General features: G+C 45.6%; 1 protein-coding gene across 3 annotated transcripts; it reads right to left on the bottom strand.

Moving 5' to 3' along the window:
• Positions 1-720: 720 nt before the first annotated feature.
• On the bottom strand, positions 721-13487 carry RNF135 (ring finger protein 135). 3 transcript variants are annotated; one of them, XM_006059402.3, is made up of 5 exons: positions 13116-13487; positions 8864-9007; positions 6315-6474; positions 3246-3335; positions 721-2303 (listed from the first exon to the last, which is right to left on the bottom strand). In XM_006059402.3, exons 1-5 carry the CDS (start codon positions 13464-13466, stop codon positions 1774-1776), a joined length of 1275 nt encoding a protein of 424 aa, XP_006059464.1. In that variant the 5' UTR covers positions 13467-13487; the 3' UTR covers positions 721-1773. The 3 variants fall into 3 exon arrangements, with proteins under 3 accessions (XP_006059464.1, XP_006059466.1, XP_006059467.1); XM_006059404.3 differs by having other exon boundaries at positions 8882-9007; XM_006059405.3 differs by lacking the exon at positions 8864-9007.
• Between the last annotated feature and the right edge of the window lie 1325 nt (positions 13488-14812).

The raw sequence follows: 14812 nt of genomic DNA, 5'->3' as shown, positions 1-14812 counted from the left end.
CCCATGAACCACAACTACTGAGCCTGTGCTCGAGCCTGTGCTCCACAGTAAGAGGAGCCACTGCATGAGAAGCCTGTGCACCGCAACTAGAGAAGACCACATGCAGCAATGAAGACCCAGTGCAGCCAAAACTAAATAAATTAAAAAACATTTTTACCACACATCAACATGAATTAGCCACAGGTATATAGATGTCCCCTCCCTCTTGAATGTATGGCAGACACCGAACCAGTATTATAAAGCAATTACTCTTCCATTAAAAAATTAACAATTTTTTTAAAAATTAAAGTTTTTAAAAGAGGGAATATCCACCTTTTGGGAGACTTGATCTCCCTCGTTGGCTGTGATGAAGTGAGCAGCTATGTTGCAGAGGCCCACTGAGTAAGGAACTGGGGTCTCAGTCCGACAACCCACAAGGAACTGAATGCTGCCGACAGCCACGTGAGCTTGGAAGCAAGTCCTTCCCCAGGGGAGCCTCCATGTCACTGGCCCCAGTTCATACTCTGACTGCAGCTTTCAAGACTCCAGAAGAGAAGCCTCAGCTAAGCCGTACCCTGACTCTGGCCCATAGAAGCGTTGAGATTATAAATGTGTGTTGTTTGAAGCCACTGAATGTGTGCTTGATAGCAAGCCCCTTGTGGGTGGTGAGGAGGTCCCCTAAAATCAATCTCATTGTCAGTGATTCACTAGAAGGACTCACAGAATTCAGCAAAGCTGCTATACTTGTGATAACAGTTTATTACAATGAAAGGATACAGGTTAACTAGAAAAAGGCACACAAGGAGGGGTTGGGAGACCCCACCCTTCTCTCAGTGGAGTTATAGGGCCATTGCTTAACTCTCCCAGTATGATGTGTGACAACACACATGGAACACTGCCAGCGAGGAAAGCGCATCCAAGACTCGGTGTCCAAGGCCTTGATTGGCCCACGGTAGGCAGAGTCCCCGGTGGCTCAGATGATCAAGAGTCTGCCTGCAATGAGGTAGATCTGGGTTCAATCCCTGGGTCGGGAAGATTCCCTGGGGAAGGAAATGGCAACCCACTCCAGCATTCTTGCCTGGAAAATCCAATGGATGGAAGAGCCTGGCAGGCTACAGTCCATGGGGTCGCAAAGAGTCAGACACGACTGAATCACTTTATTTTGTAGGCAGAATCACCGCTCTTATGGCTGATCTTAGTTTCCAGCTCCTCCAGAGATCACGCTGATACTGTGTAGCCCAAGGGCCTCCGATAAAGACAATCTTATCAGGAAGGATATTCCAAGGGCTTAGATGTTATCTCCTACTCAATGGCCTATCCTTTCTTTCTCGCAGGGTTTGAACCATGCAAGTTAGCCGAATTAAACAGTTATTGTGCATCCCTCAATTTTCAAGGTTCATTCCTTTATTGTTTGCAATTTCTTTCTTTATTTTTAAAAAATTATTTTTGGCTGGGTAGGGTCTTGGTTGCTGTGTGCAGGCTTTCTCTAGTTGCGGTGAGCAGGAGTTACTTTTCCTTGGGGTGTGTGGGCTTCTCACAGTGGTGGCTTCTCTTATGGCCAAGCATGGGCTCCACGGCTCCAGCGCTCAGTAGATGTGGTGCACTGGCTTAGTTGCTCTGTGTCGTGTGGGATCTTTTGGGAATCAGGGATTGAACCATGTCCCCTGCATTGGCAGGTGGATTCCTAACCGTCTGGACCACCAGGGGAGTGCTGGAAGACAGATTCTTAAGTTGCCACCCTGCTAAAAGTCAGAGAGACCAGGAAATCGATGTGTTTTAACACCCAGGGAATGTTTACACATTCATTTGCCGTATGGTCAGAGAATTTCCAGGGTATAAGCCATACAGCCAGAAGGCAGGGTGTAGAGGAACAGAGACAGAGATGGGGCACTCAAACAGAGGCTTCGCCTGATCTGCCTTGGAATAGAAGGCAAGTTTTCCCTCCTCAAGGTCCAGCCAGATGCCCACCACACTGGGTCTGTCTGAGCCGAGGACAGTTTCCTTAACCATGCACCACGCAGAGAGCTGGCTGGTCCCTTTCCACTCTACACACCAGGAGTCCGTGGTCCTTCCCAGGATCTGGTCACGCTTCATCCCCCGTGAAGCCACCCCGACTGCCCAGTGGCTACAATGCTGAGTGTCCACTTCCCAGTAATGCTGCCCAGAAGAGAGGGCCTGGGAACATAAAGCCTGGCTGGAGTCAAACCTCTCAGGACTCCAGGCATAGAGCATTAGGAAGTCAGACACAGTCACTGTCCGGCGATCCACGGAGACCTTCAGATTACAGGAGAGGCTCTCAAGGTCAAAGGTTGGACTGATGGCCCCTGGGGGAAAAAACAGAACATGACCAGTCAGCTCTGATGGTTCATGCTACGAGGTCCTCAAATAGCAAAAAGCAGCTGTGTATCTTTGAATGAGATACAGGTTTTCTTATATTAAATGCATTACAGTCGGAACATCAACTTACAGTGGAAACTTGTTATATATACCCCTGATGCTGTTCTAGTAACAATACTCCCCTCTCCCACCTTCATTTCTACTTAGCCTTCTTCCAGGAAGCTGTCTGTGAAGCCCACCCCACAAAAGTCACCTCTTGCTTTTCCCCTAATGCTTTACCTGATCACTAGTGATACTTAACCATTTTCTATCTGTAGTAGAGTGACTGATGATCATGGCTATTTACATCTCTCTGGTTACACTAAGCTTCCTGATTAAGGCTCATGTCTTATTCATTTTGTATATTCCATACTGTTTTCCACTAAGGGCGTAAATAATTGCTAATACACGGCATTCCTACTGAAAGTCATATTTACACACATTTACTCACTTACCCTGATGACAATCCCCCAAGAAAGTAAGTACTACTATCTCCATCTTGCAGATGAGGGAACCGAGGCTCTGAGAGGTTACATGACTTCTCCAAGATCAGACAGCTAGTGAGTGGAGCAGTTGGCTCCAGGATCCGTGCCCTCAAGGATTATTCCAGACTGGGGCCATGATAGTAGTTTAGCCAGGTTGGGGCATTGGTAGTTGGCTGTAAGTGGTGGCTCTGGCATGGATGCCCAAAGGCTGCCAGGGTTCTGAGAGCTCACGGGTCTGGCTCAGCCTGGAGCCCCTTTTGCCTTTGTCATCAGCTCCCCATGGGGAGGGGCCAGTTGTAGAGGAACTAGCCAAGGGGTCTAACAGCAGAGAGATGGACACAACATGCTCTTAAGCTCCTTGCTCCGCCAAGCCAAACCCAAGTTGTAGGCAGATCATATACTTACATCGAGCAAACGAGGAAGCCTTCTTGGGTGCAAAGCGGCTCTGGTCAGGCAGTGGGCATGAGGAAGAAGATGGAACTTCTGGGAGTTCAACTACGGAATCAAAAATATTAGGAGAGGGAGACAGTCCCATCAAAAAAAAAAAAAATGCACGTAGAAGATATCCAAACATCGTGATCAACACACACAGCTTGTCTTTCTCATTGTCAGCATTTGATCAGGCAGTATACATCCAGCTTAGGTGTATCTAGTCCCATGTTCTTACTGTGGACTTTTTCCCCTCACTGAGTCCTAAGCTCCTTGCTGGCAGAGATTTTATTCATCTCTGTATTCTAAGCATTTGCCCATTGCCAGGTACATAGGAAGTATTTCATGCATATCTATCAAATAAATTAACTAATATGGTTCCAGGAGATCACAGCACCCTCACCCCCAGAATCTCCATGACCTCAGGTCAATGCTTTAAATCATTATTAAACTGGGAAACATGAATTGATATGAGACTTATCACAACTGCTGATACCTATTTCCTCTCAATATACTGAAGTTTTGTTTTCATTTTATGGAAGTATAGTTGATTTAGTGTTGTGTTAACTTCTACTACACAACAAAGTGATCCATGTATGCATATATATATTCTTGTTTATATTCTTTTCCATTATGATTCATCACTGGCTACTGAATATAGTACCCTGCACTATACACTAGGGCCTTGTTGTTTATCCATCCTGTATATAATAGTTATACCTGCTAATCCCAAGGCTTGTCAGGTAGACAAGCTAAGTTATACCTGCTAATCCCAAGGCTTGCTCAGTGGTAGAGAATCCACCTGCCAATGCAGGAGCCTCAGGAGATGAGGCTTCAATCCCTGGATTAGGAAGATCCCCTGGAGGAGGAAATGGCAACCCCTTCCAGGATTCTTGCCAGGACAATCCCACGGATAGAGGAACCTGGCAGGGTACAACCCACGGGGTTGCAAAGAGCCGGACATGACTGAGTGACTGAGCACGAGCTAACCCCAAACTGTGCTCAATTTTATTATTACCTTAAAGCTACTGTGTGCTTACAATGACCACAGTAAGTGGCAGAAGGGAAAGTAAGGGAAATGCTTGGACATGGACGATGAAGGTGAAATCTTCTCCATTGGTATCCTGAAGCAACAGCAGCATAAACTGAACCTCAGAGTCAGATGATGTAAACTTACGGTGTAGACAGATACAGTACAGCACTGTAAATGTATTTTCTCTTCCTTATGCTTTTCTTAATAACATTTTCTTTTATTCTAACCGACTTTACTGTAAGAATACAGCGTATAATACACAAAACATACGAAGTATGTGTTAATCAACTGTTCATGCTGTACTATGGCTTCCAGTCAACAGTAGGCTACTGGTAGTTAAGTTTTGGGGCAGTGAAAAGTTAGAGTCAGATTTTCAGCTTTATGGGCGTTTGGTGCCCCTAATCCTCATGGGTTCAAGGGGCAACTGCACTCCTCAATAATCAAATTTGTACTACAAATAATCACCCATACTGGGTAAGCCCAAAATGGTCATCAAAATTGTAGTGTGCATTAAAATCCCCTGCAAAGTTAGTACAAATACAAATCTTTGGTACTTAGTCCCAGAGATGCTAGCTCAATAGTTTGGCAATGGGACCTGGATTCTGAATTTTCATTTTTTAAGGGTAAGAAGATTTTTAATTAATACTATGGAGTGAGCATAATATTGATATCAAAGTCAGAAAAAACACATAAGAAAAAAAAAAACATAGGCTAACAAACTGGAGATTATCTGCATTCTTTCCACTGTTATACAGAGTCCTGGGCCATGCCTTGAGAAACACTGTGCTGTTTAGGCTGCGTGATTTCCATGGCAGCTCATGGTCTATTTACATAGGTCAAAGGAAATCATTGTGAGGAGGCAGCCGAATTGCTTAGCAGCTGTTAAAAGTGCTGACTTGAAGAACAGCTAATCTATTGTCTTAAAAACAATCTTGTGAGAACTTCAGGGAATGATGTTTCAGGAAATATTCAGATCCTGGGTTTGAAAGCTGCCCTGGACAGGCCCAAAGAATCAAAATCAAAACACCCGAAACAGGGACTTCCCTGGAGGTCCACGACAACTGGCAGTCCCATGGTTAAGACTCTGAGTTTCCAGTGCAGGGGTTGCAAGTTCTATCCCAGGTCAGGGAAGCTAAGACTCCATGTGCCTTGACCCCCACCCCGTAAAAAAAAGACTCCTTTTTCCCCTATAGCGGAATGAGCTTAAAAAAAAAAAAAAGCCAAGATAATAAAAATTGTACTCGCTAAGACATACTTGAATTTTCTCAGTTACACTTTTTTAAAAACTATTTTATTTCTGAGGTTGCAGTGAATGGGGGCCACTCTCTCACTGCAGTCTCGGGCTTCTCATCGTGGTGACTTCTGTTGTTGCACAGCATGGGTTCTAGGGCATGCGGGCATCGGTTGTCATGGTTCTTGGGCTCTAGAGCAGAGGCTAAGTCGTTGTATTGCATAGGCTTAGTTGCTTCTCAGCATGTGGGATCTTAGTTCCCTGACCTGGGATTGAACCAGTTTCCCCTGCACTGGCAGGTGGATTCTTACCCACTGCGCCACCAGCAAAGTTCTGTTATAATCTACATTGTTACTACTTAACATGTTAACACATCCACCAGAGATTATAGTTGAATAGAATTTGTCAAGAACTGTATACAAAGTTGCATTCTTCATTAATAAGACATTTACTAGTGAAAAATTAAAAAGCTGCCTATTTCTGAATCTCCTCAAGTAGAATAACACAGGTGTGCAGTGAGCTAGCAAAATCAGGTCTAGGTTCTGGATTTATAGGCCTTAGAAAATGAGTTTCTGTCTATTAAGGGCCTGTGTTACATCACACCTCCTGTCAGGTCCAAAAACACATCCAGCCACAAAAATAGCTCAGCCCACTCCTTCCTCATTCACATCCCAGGGAACACGCAGCTGGGCTCAGAGATCCTGTTCCCTCAAAAGGAAGCCATGGGACACTGGCCCAGCTTCCATAATCAAACCTCCTTTACCAAATAACATCAACTCACCCTGTGTTTGTTCTTCAAGGGCCCCTTTCTGCGTGAAGTTTTCTCGTAATTTTTCTTGGATCTCTTCTAGATCATGGAGAATATCTTTCATTTTTTGCTCAGGTGGACTGGAACTCACTTTGGGAGAAGCCAAGGAAAGGTCTACCCCTTCCAACAAAGTCTATTGATGAATAAGAACAGAATGAAAGAAAGGGAGAGAGAGGGAGGGGGAAAGGAGAGGGAAGGAAGGAAGAAAGAAAATCTTCTAAAGAATGCATCAAATATATTCCAGTCCTGCCAACCATCTATAATTTTCTACTTACCTCCCAACAGGTTTTTCAAAATATAATTAGGCCCTCATGATGCAGGCAACATAATTGTCTTCGCCCAGGGGAAGAGTTATTATGATAAGATGACAGCAGTCGGGGGAAGACTATTTCAGCCTCTGTGGCTTATCTTAGTGACTATCTGTATTATTTATTTTGTAAGGCCCCTATAAGATGGGCCTAAAACTTTAAAACTTTTTGGGGGGTATGAGCTAAGAATTGGAGAAGGCAATGGCACCCCACTCCAGTACTCTTGCCTGGAAACTCCCATGGATGGAGGAGTCTGGTAGGCTGCAGTCCATGGGGTCGCTAAGAGTCGGACACGACTGAGCGACTTCACTTTCACTTTTCACTTTCATGCATTGGAGAAGGCAATGGCAACCCACTCCAGTGTACTTGCCTGGAGAATCCCAGGGATGGGGAAGCCTGGTGGGCTGCGTCTATAGGGTCGCAGAGAGTTGGACACGACTGAAGCGACTTAGCAGCAGCAGCAGCAGCAGGAAGAGGAACGAAAGACAATGAATTATGGTATCAATCACTATCAAGTCACAAGTGGGACAACTGCTGCAAATGAAAGGTACATGGAATCACATACATGAGAGCCTCTAATAAGGGAACTTGACTTGTTCAAGGAAATCAGTGAAGGCTTCTTCAAGGAAGTGATAATCTAGTCGAGGTCTGAAGGATGAGCAGGCATGACCTACATGACAGAGGAAAAGAAGAACCTTCCATCATGGTATGGACCCCGTGATGAGAAGACGTGTGACACTATAGTGGGAACAGAACGGAGTGATTAGGAGGCTTTGGTAGAAATCCAGATCAGAGATGGTCACAGGATTGGATTAGAGATGTTTTTAAGGAGCTCCAGAATAATAAATAGGTTCAAGAGATGTTTAGCCAGGTGATGGAAGAGGGCAACGTGATCAGATTTCTGACTTGGACACTAGGAATGGTTACTAGCAGGGTCAGCTGCTCAGATGGGGTACCCAGAGGAGAGACAGTTCAGGATGGATTAAGTGTGATGTGCCTCTGAGATGCCAAGAGGAAAAGATGAGAAGGAAGATACCAGATCAGAGGAAGGTCCAGGCTGAAGCTACGTTTGTGCACAGGGTGGGTAATGAAAGCCACAGGTGTGGACGGGGCCATCTGAGGGAAAGAGACAGTGACCTACAACTCAGCCCTGAGGAATCCCAGCATTTCACTGCTTAGCAGAGAACAGTAAACCTGCCAAACAGCCGGAAAAGGAGCAGCCAGAGAGACACGGGAAATAACTGGAAGGCTTGTATCTCAGAGCTAAGGGAAAAGGAAGTCTCAAGAATGAAGTTATGAGAAGCAGCAGACTCACTGATACACAGAAAACAAATCTGTGGTTAGCAATAGCTAGCGGGAAGTTGCTGTAGGGAGCTCAGCTGCGTGCTCTCTAATGACCTAAGGGGTGGGATGGGAGGGGGATGGGAGGGAGCCTCAAGAGAGAGGGGGAATATATGTATTCATGTAGCTGATTCACTGTGTTGTACAGCAGAAACACACACAACACTGTAAAGCAACTGTACTCCAATAATAAAATTTTTTAAAAAAGAAAAAAGGGGGAAGAAAAAGATCTTTTATCACTGGTCATGGCAGAACAGGTTTCAAAAACACATTTTCTTTTAAATATATTCAGCTATTACACAGCGTTTTGTAAATATGTATATTAAATATATATAAATATTTTTAAAAAACAAATTAGTGGGGAGAGAGGCAAGAGAGGCAACATGGGGGCAAGGGAGTTAGTGGTAAAAACTACTGGGTGTGAGACAGGCTACCAGGATGTGTTGTACAACACTGGGAACATAGCCGATATTTTGTAACAACTGTAAACAAAGTGTAACTTTTAAAAATTATACAGAATTTTTTAAAAATTAAAAAAAAAAAAGAATGATGCTGTGGTCGACTATGTCATAGGCGGCTGAAAGGCCAAGGAGAATAAAAGCTAGAAGGTCTGCAGAATTTGCATAGAGGTCACTGGTGATCTTCAGGGAGTAAGCTGGTTACGTGGAGTGATAAGGATGGATGCCTTCACACCTCACCTCAAACATTCCAAACTCCCAATTATCTGTGTTGGGTAGTGAAGAGCAAGGTGAAAGATTCGGATTTAGCGCATCCTTCAAGGGCAAACATATTCATCTAGATTCCCAGCGGTTCTAGGGAGTCGTCCCTAGCCCCACCCTCTGGCGCATCCTTTCTTCTCCCAGATGAGCCTACCATAGCCAAAATGCTCACTTCTTTATCTGGTTCAGATTCTGGGACGTGTCTCGGACTCTGAAAGTTCCTGACAATATCTATAAGCCGTTCCACCAGCTTTGCCAGCTCCCGGTCAACTTCTGTGATGCTCTTCGGTGCCTCCACCTTTAAAAGAGCAAAGCAGAACACAAAGCTGGACCCGGGAACCAGCTCTAGACAGAGGGAGCCGTAAACACTGGATAAAGGAAGCGGGCAAGGAAGTGACAAAAATGTCTAGAGGAAAAGGAGGTAAAGTCCTCGGACTTTCCGCATTCCCACGTCCCCCTGCTGATTGTCTAGTAGCCGTAATAGGGAAGCAGAGTTCATCCATCAGATGGGGCCAGGGGAGTAGGGGGGTGGGAGTGAGGCATGAAGGGAAGCCTGGGGTCATTTTGAACTGGGGAAGTCAGAGAGGAAGCAGGGTGGGAGCCTGGAGATCTGGTGCAGGTGGCAGCTGTTAAGTCGAGTGGAAGGCATTTGGCTCAGGCTTCAGCTCCACTCTCACCTCTGACTCATCCTGTGTCCTTACCACTCCTTTCAAAAATTAAAGCGACCACCCCTAGTTCCCTTTAATAGTGAAAAGCACCTACTATGAAAGGATCGTGGAGATTCTAGATTGCTGTACAGATGCAAGCTCTTTTTGTTTATTGGCGTCCTTCACATTTAAAGAAACATTCAGATGAAAATGCTAAAACAGCTCCACTTCCAGAGCTTCATCTGCGCAGCTGCCTGGCTGAGAGTGGGAGGAAGTTTGGCCACCAACATATTCTGGCAACAACCTCAAGACCTGGTGACCATCATCACAGGCAGGCGGGGCCCAGAAATCTGAATTACCTCCCAAAGGGGTCCTACATAGAATCATGGAAATACAAGATTTTCATCATTCTACTCTAGATAAACCAGAGTTTTTAATAACTTTGGGGGGACAGCTCTCACTTTTTAAATTATGCTGGAACCTCAAAAACTGGAACTAATTTTTCATCTCTAAGAAGCACTTATGTCCCTCAAAATAGCATGTGTTTCAGAAGCCATATGCAGACTAATTTGCAGAGGAAGGTGGCTGACCACTGGTAACATTGTTTGCTCTTGTATGTCCAGGTCTCACTGCTAAACATTCTGGCAGCTGGAATTCTGGAGTGGAGCCCTTATCTAGACACCTGAGCAAATTAAAAACTTTTATAAATAAGTGTTGGTGCTTTTTCTATCTATAAAACTGCACACTTATTGTGATGAATTTAGAAAATGCAAAGAACTGAAAGAAGAAACATTTTAAATCATCCAATATCCTACCATCCATAGACAATTGTAATCTGAAAGCCAATGCAAAGTATATTCAGTCACTATACTAACAAATAGTTTTAAGGACCTGAGAGATAATGCTGTATTTATTCATCTGTGGCCACAGTGCTCGGCTTGTAGGGTCTCAGTTCCCTGACCAGGTATAGAACCTGGGCCACGGCAGTGAAAGCGCTGAATCCTAACCACTAGACTACCAGGGAACTTCCAATGCTGGTTTATAACCAAAAAGAAGAAAACAGCTTTAATTATAAGGGGGAAAAAAAAGTAAGCAACCAATATGTCCATTAAAAGGTGGATAGACAAACTGTGGGACATGTATGCAATGGAATATGATTTGGCAATAAAAAGAAATGAGCAGTCAAGCCACAAACCTTAATTATGTTTAGTGATAGAAACTAGTCTGAGAAAGCTAGATACTGTATGATTCCAATGGTATGACATTCTGGAAAAGCCAAAGAGATAGCAAAAAAATCAGTTGTTGCCAGGGGTTGACGGGGGGATGAGGGGATACACGAAGGTGGGGCTCAGGGGGTTTTCAAGGCAGTACAACTATAACTGCAGATACCTGACTTCCTGCATTTGTCAAAATCCGTAGAATGGTACAACACGGAGTGAACTGCAACTATGGATTTTAGTAAATGACAATGTATCAATATTGGTTCATAGGACTCCCCTGGTGATCCAGTGGTTAAGAATCCGCCTGCCAATGCAGGGGATTGACCCCTGGTCCAGGAAGATTCCACATGCCACGGGGCAAGTAAGCCTGTGCACGACAGCCACTGAGCCTCCGTGCCCTAGAGCCCCTGCTCCACAACGAGAAGCCACCGCAACGAGAAGCCCAAGCGCTGAAACTAGAGCGTAGCCTCCACTCAACACAACTAGAGAAAGCCCATAGGCAGCAATGAAGACCCAGTGCAGCCAAAAAAATAAATAAAAATTTAAATACAGGTTCATAAATTGTAACAAAGGAACCAAACTAATGCAAGAGAGTAATAATAAGGGAAACTGTGAGGGGAATAAGGGAACTTTGTGCACTATCTGCTCAATTTTCTATAAATCTAGAACTGCTCTAAAAAGTAAAGTCTATTAATTATTTTTGGGGAAAAAAAAAAACAGGAGTAGATAGCTCCAAGCTTTCTGACCCTCCATCACTCCCTAGCCTGCCCCAACACATCACACACAGAAACATCACAAATCAAGCAGCAGCTGTCAGAACCAACTTTTTGAGGCAGAACTCTGCAATCACTGACTCAAAAAAACACAGCCCGGCAGTAGGAAGCTTTGTGACATTCTGACCTGCACTCACCTCATTCCCTTCCTGGCTCAGCGACAGCACTGAACATCTCCAGCATGAAACTCTGGCCCCGGTTCCCAAAGGCACAGAAGAGATCTTATTCCCAAACCATGGCACATGTCTGTTCTAACCAGGCTCGGGGCTGTCTGAAGGAATGACACAGGGTGCTCGTTCATCTTTGTTTCACCTAACTTGGAGCTCAGCCCAGAGAGGTGGTGGGCATTGCTCAGAAATGCTGCAAGAGGAGTCAAACTTGCAGGTGTCCGGGGCAAAAGATCATGGTGTAAACTGACAATATCCTAAGTCCCAGTGGCTAACAGACAAGGAGCAAATAGACCTAAGTCCCTGGAGCAAAAGTTGAGGAGAGCTAGAAACCTTCTACTTTGTTAACGGGAATGCAAAATATTGTTGTTGTGTGGAATGCAGTTTGGCTGTTTCTCAGTTAGCTAAACACAGACCTGTCATGTGACCCAACAATTCTGCTCCTACCGGAAAGAAGTGAAAATAGGAACTTGGTATCTGTACACCAATGTTCACGGCAATGTTACTTATGATAACCAAAAGGTGGAAACAATCCAAATGTCCATCAATGTTTGAATGGATTAAAAAAAAAAAGTGGTATAACCACACAAGGGAATTATCATTCAGCCACAAAAAAGGGAATGAAGTTCAGACTTCCCTGCTGGCCTAGTGGATACAAATCCGCCTGCCAATTTAGGGAACATGGGTTCGATCCCTGGTCTGGGAAGATTCCCCCTACCTCAAAGCAACTAAGCTCCTGCCCAACAGCTTCTGAGCCTGTGCTCTAGAGCCGGAGAGCCGCACCTACTGAAGCCTGCATGCCCTAGAGCCAGTGCTCAGCAACAAGAAAATCCACCACGAGAAGCCGTCACACCGCAATTAGACAGTAGCCCCCACTCACAACTAGAAAGCCTGAGAATAGCAATGAAGATCCAGTGCAACAGAAAGTAAACAAATGAATGAATGGTTTAAAAAAAAAAAAGGAATGAATTTCAGATATATGCTTCAACACAAATGAATCTTGAAAATGGTATAGCAATTGAAAGAAGCCGAGGCTAGACACAAAGCGGCAAATACTACAGGATTCCACTTACATGAAATACATAGAGTAGGCCAAGTCACAGAGACAGAAAGTAGATGAGACGCCACCACGGGCTGGAGGGAAGGGAGAAGTCATTGCTTCATGGGTACAGAGTTACTCTTGGTGGTGATTAAGAAGTTTTGGAACTAGAATAGTGTTGATCATTGCACAGCAATGTAAATATAATGCCACTGAACTGTACATTTAAAAATAGTTAAATGGCAAATTTTGTTATATAACAAACATATTTTAGCACAATTAAAAATCGTCAGAGAGACAGGCTGCAGAAAGACGGGAAATAAGTGTAAATAGTCCAGGGTACATAGCACTTAAGTTGATAGGATTTCAGATTTGGATTTTTTCTCCTGCTTCTTCATATTTCTCTGAACTTTCCAAAGAACGGGTTCTATGTACAGCCTGAGAAAACTCAAGTGAAAGTAGAAACAATCAGGAAGAAAGGAAGCGCCCTGTCGGTACCGGGGTGCAGGCGGCGCGGATGAGCGGAGGGCAGAGGGCAACCGCTGGTCCCGCCTCCCTACCCGCAGCTGCGCCGTGGGGCGCCCGGGTCGGGACGCTGGGCGAGGTGCGGGAGTCGGCTCCGGGCCGGGGCTCAGGGGCTCCAGCTCTCGCGCCGCCAGCCTGTACTTGTCGGCCAGATCCTCCAGCATTGTGTTCTTCCGCAGCTGCGGCGGCCCGGGGGCGCCCTCGCGGCAGGTGGGGCAGAACCGGCCGCGCCTCGCGGCCCACAGGTCCTGCAGACAGTCGCGGCAGAAGGTGTGGCCGCAGGGCAGCGTGGCGGGCCAGGCCAGCAGATCGTGACAGATGATGCAGCCCAGGTCGTCCTCCGCCAGCCACACGGGAATGGCACGGCCCGCATCCCGGCCCGCCATGGTCCCCAGGCCGCCCCCGCCCGCAAGCGCGGGCGCGGAAGTCGGGGCCACGTGAGGACCGCCAGCTTCAGGTTACGTCTTCGCAGGCTCCTCCCTCGGTCTCTGCCTGTCCGCTCCTCCTTCGCTGCCGCTCAGGTCCCCCCTCGTTTCCTTTTTCCAGTCCTACTGCGAGCTCACTGGAAATCAGCTCGCCCCAAGCCGCTAGAAACACGCCGATGCCATAAACAGAAAGGAATTTGAGTCCGGCTGTAGTGACCCAAAGCCTGTTATACAGAGTGAAGTAAGTCAGAAAGAGAAAAACAAATATTGTATATTAACACACACACCAGCCAATCCTAAAGGAAATCAACCCTGAATGTTCATTGGAAGGACTGAAGCTGAAGCTCCAATACTTTGGCCACCCGATGCGAAGAGCTGACTCATTGGAAAAGACCCTGATGCTTGGAAAGAGTAAAAGCAGGAGGAGAAGGGGACGACAGAGGGTGAGATGGTTGGATGGCATCATGGACTCAACGGACATGAGTTTGAGCAAACTCCGGGAGATGGTGAAGGACCAGGAAGCCTGGCCTGCTGCAGTCCATGGGGCTGCTAAGAGTTGGACACAACTGAGCAACTGAACAACAAACAACAACAACAACAACACACACACATATATATAGAATTAAAAAAAAGAAAATAGTACCGTTGAACCTATTTTCAGGGCGGGAATAGAGACACAGGCATAAAGAACGGACTTGAGGGGAACAGCGAGGGGAGAAAGCGGGGAAATGGAGAGAGTAGCGTTGACATATATACATTCATGCGAGTGCTCAGTGACTTGAGTCATGTCCGACTGTTTGTGACTCCATGAACTGTAGGCCGTCAGGCTCCTCTGTCCATGGGATTTTTTTAGGCAAGGATACTAGAGTGGATACACATGTCCTCCAGGGGATCTTCCCCACCCAGGGATGGAACCTGCTGTCTCCTGCATTGCAGGCGGATTCTTTACCGCTGATCCACCAGGGAAGTCCCGTATATACACTGCTATGTGTGAAGTAGATAGCTAGTGGGAAGCTGCTGCATAGCAAAGGGAGCTTGGCTCAGTGCTCTGTGATGTGAGGGAGGCTCAAGAGGGAGGGGAATATATGTATACTTTAAAGCTGATTCTTGTTTTATAGCAGAAACCAACACAATATTGCAAAGCAACTATCCTCCAATTAAAAAAGAGAGAACTGATGAGGTGGATGAAACTGGAGCCTATTATACAGAGTGAAGTAAGCCAGAAAGAAAAACACCGATACAGTATACTAACGCATATATATGGAATTTAGAAAGATGGTAACAATAACCCTGTGTACGAGACAGCA

This window comes from Bubalus bubalis, chromosome 3 (genome assembly GCF_019923935.1).
Source record: "Bubalus bubalis isolate 160015118507 breed Murrah chromosome 3, NDDB_SH_1, whole genome shotgun sequence".
Classification (NCBI taxonomy): domain Eukaryota; kingdom Metazoa; phylum Chordata; class Mammalia; order Artiodactyla; family Bovidae; genus Bubalus; species Bubalus bubalis.
The sequence above is the reverse complement of the archived record's forward strand: the minus strand, read 5'-3'. Positions and strand labels throughout refer to the sequence as shown.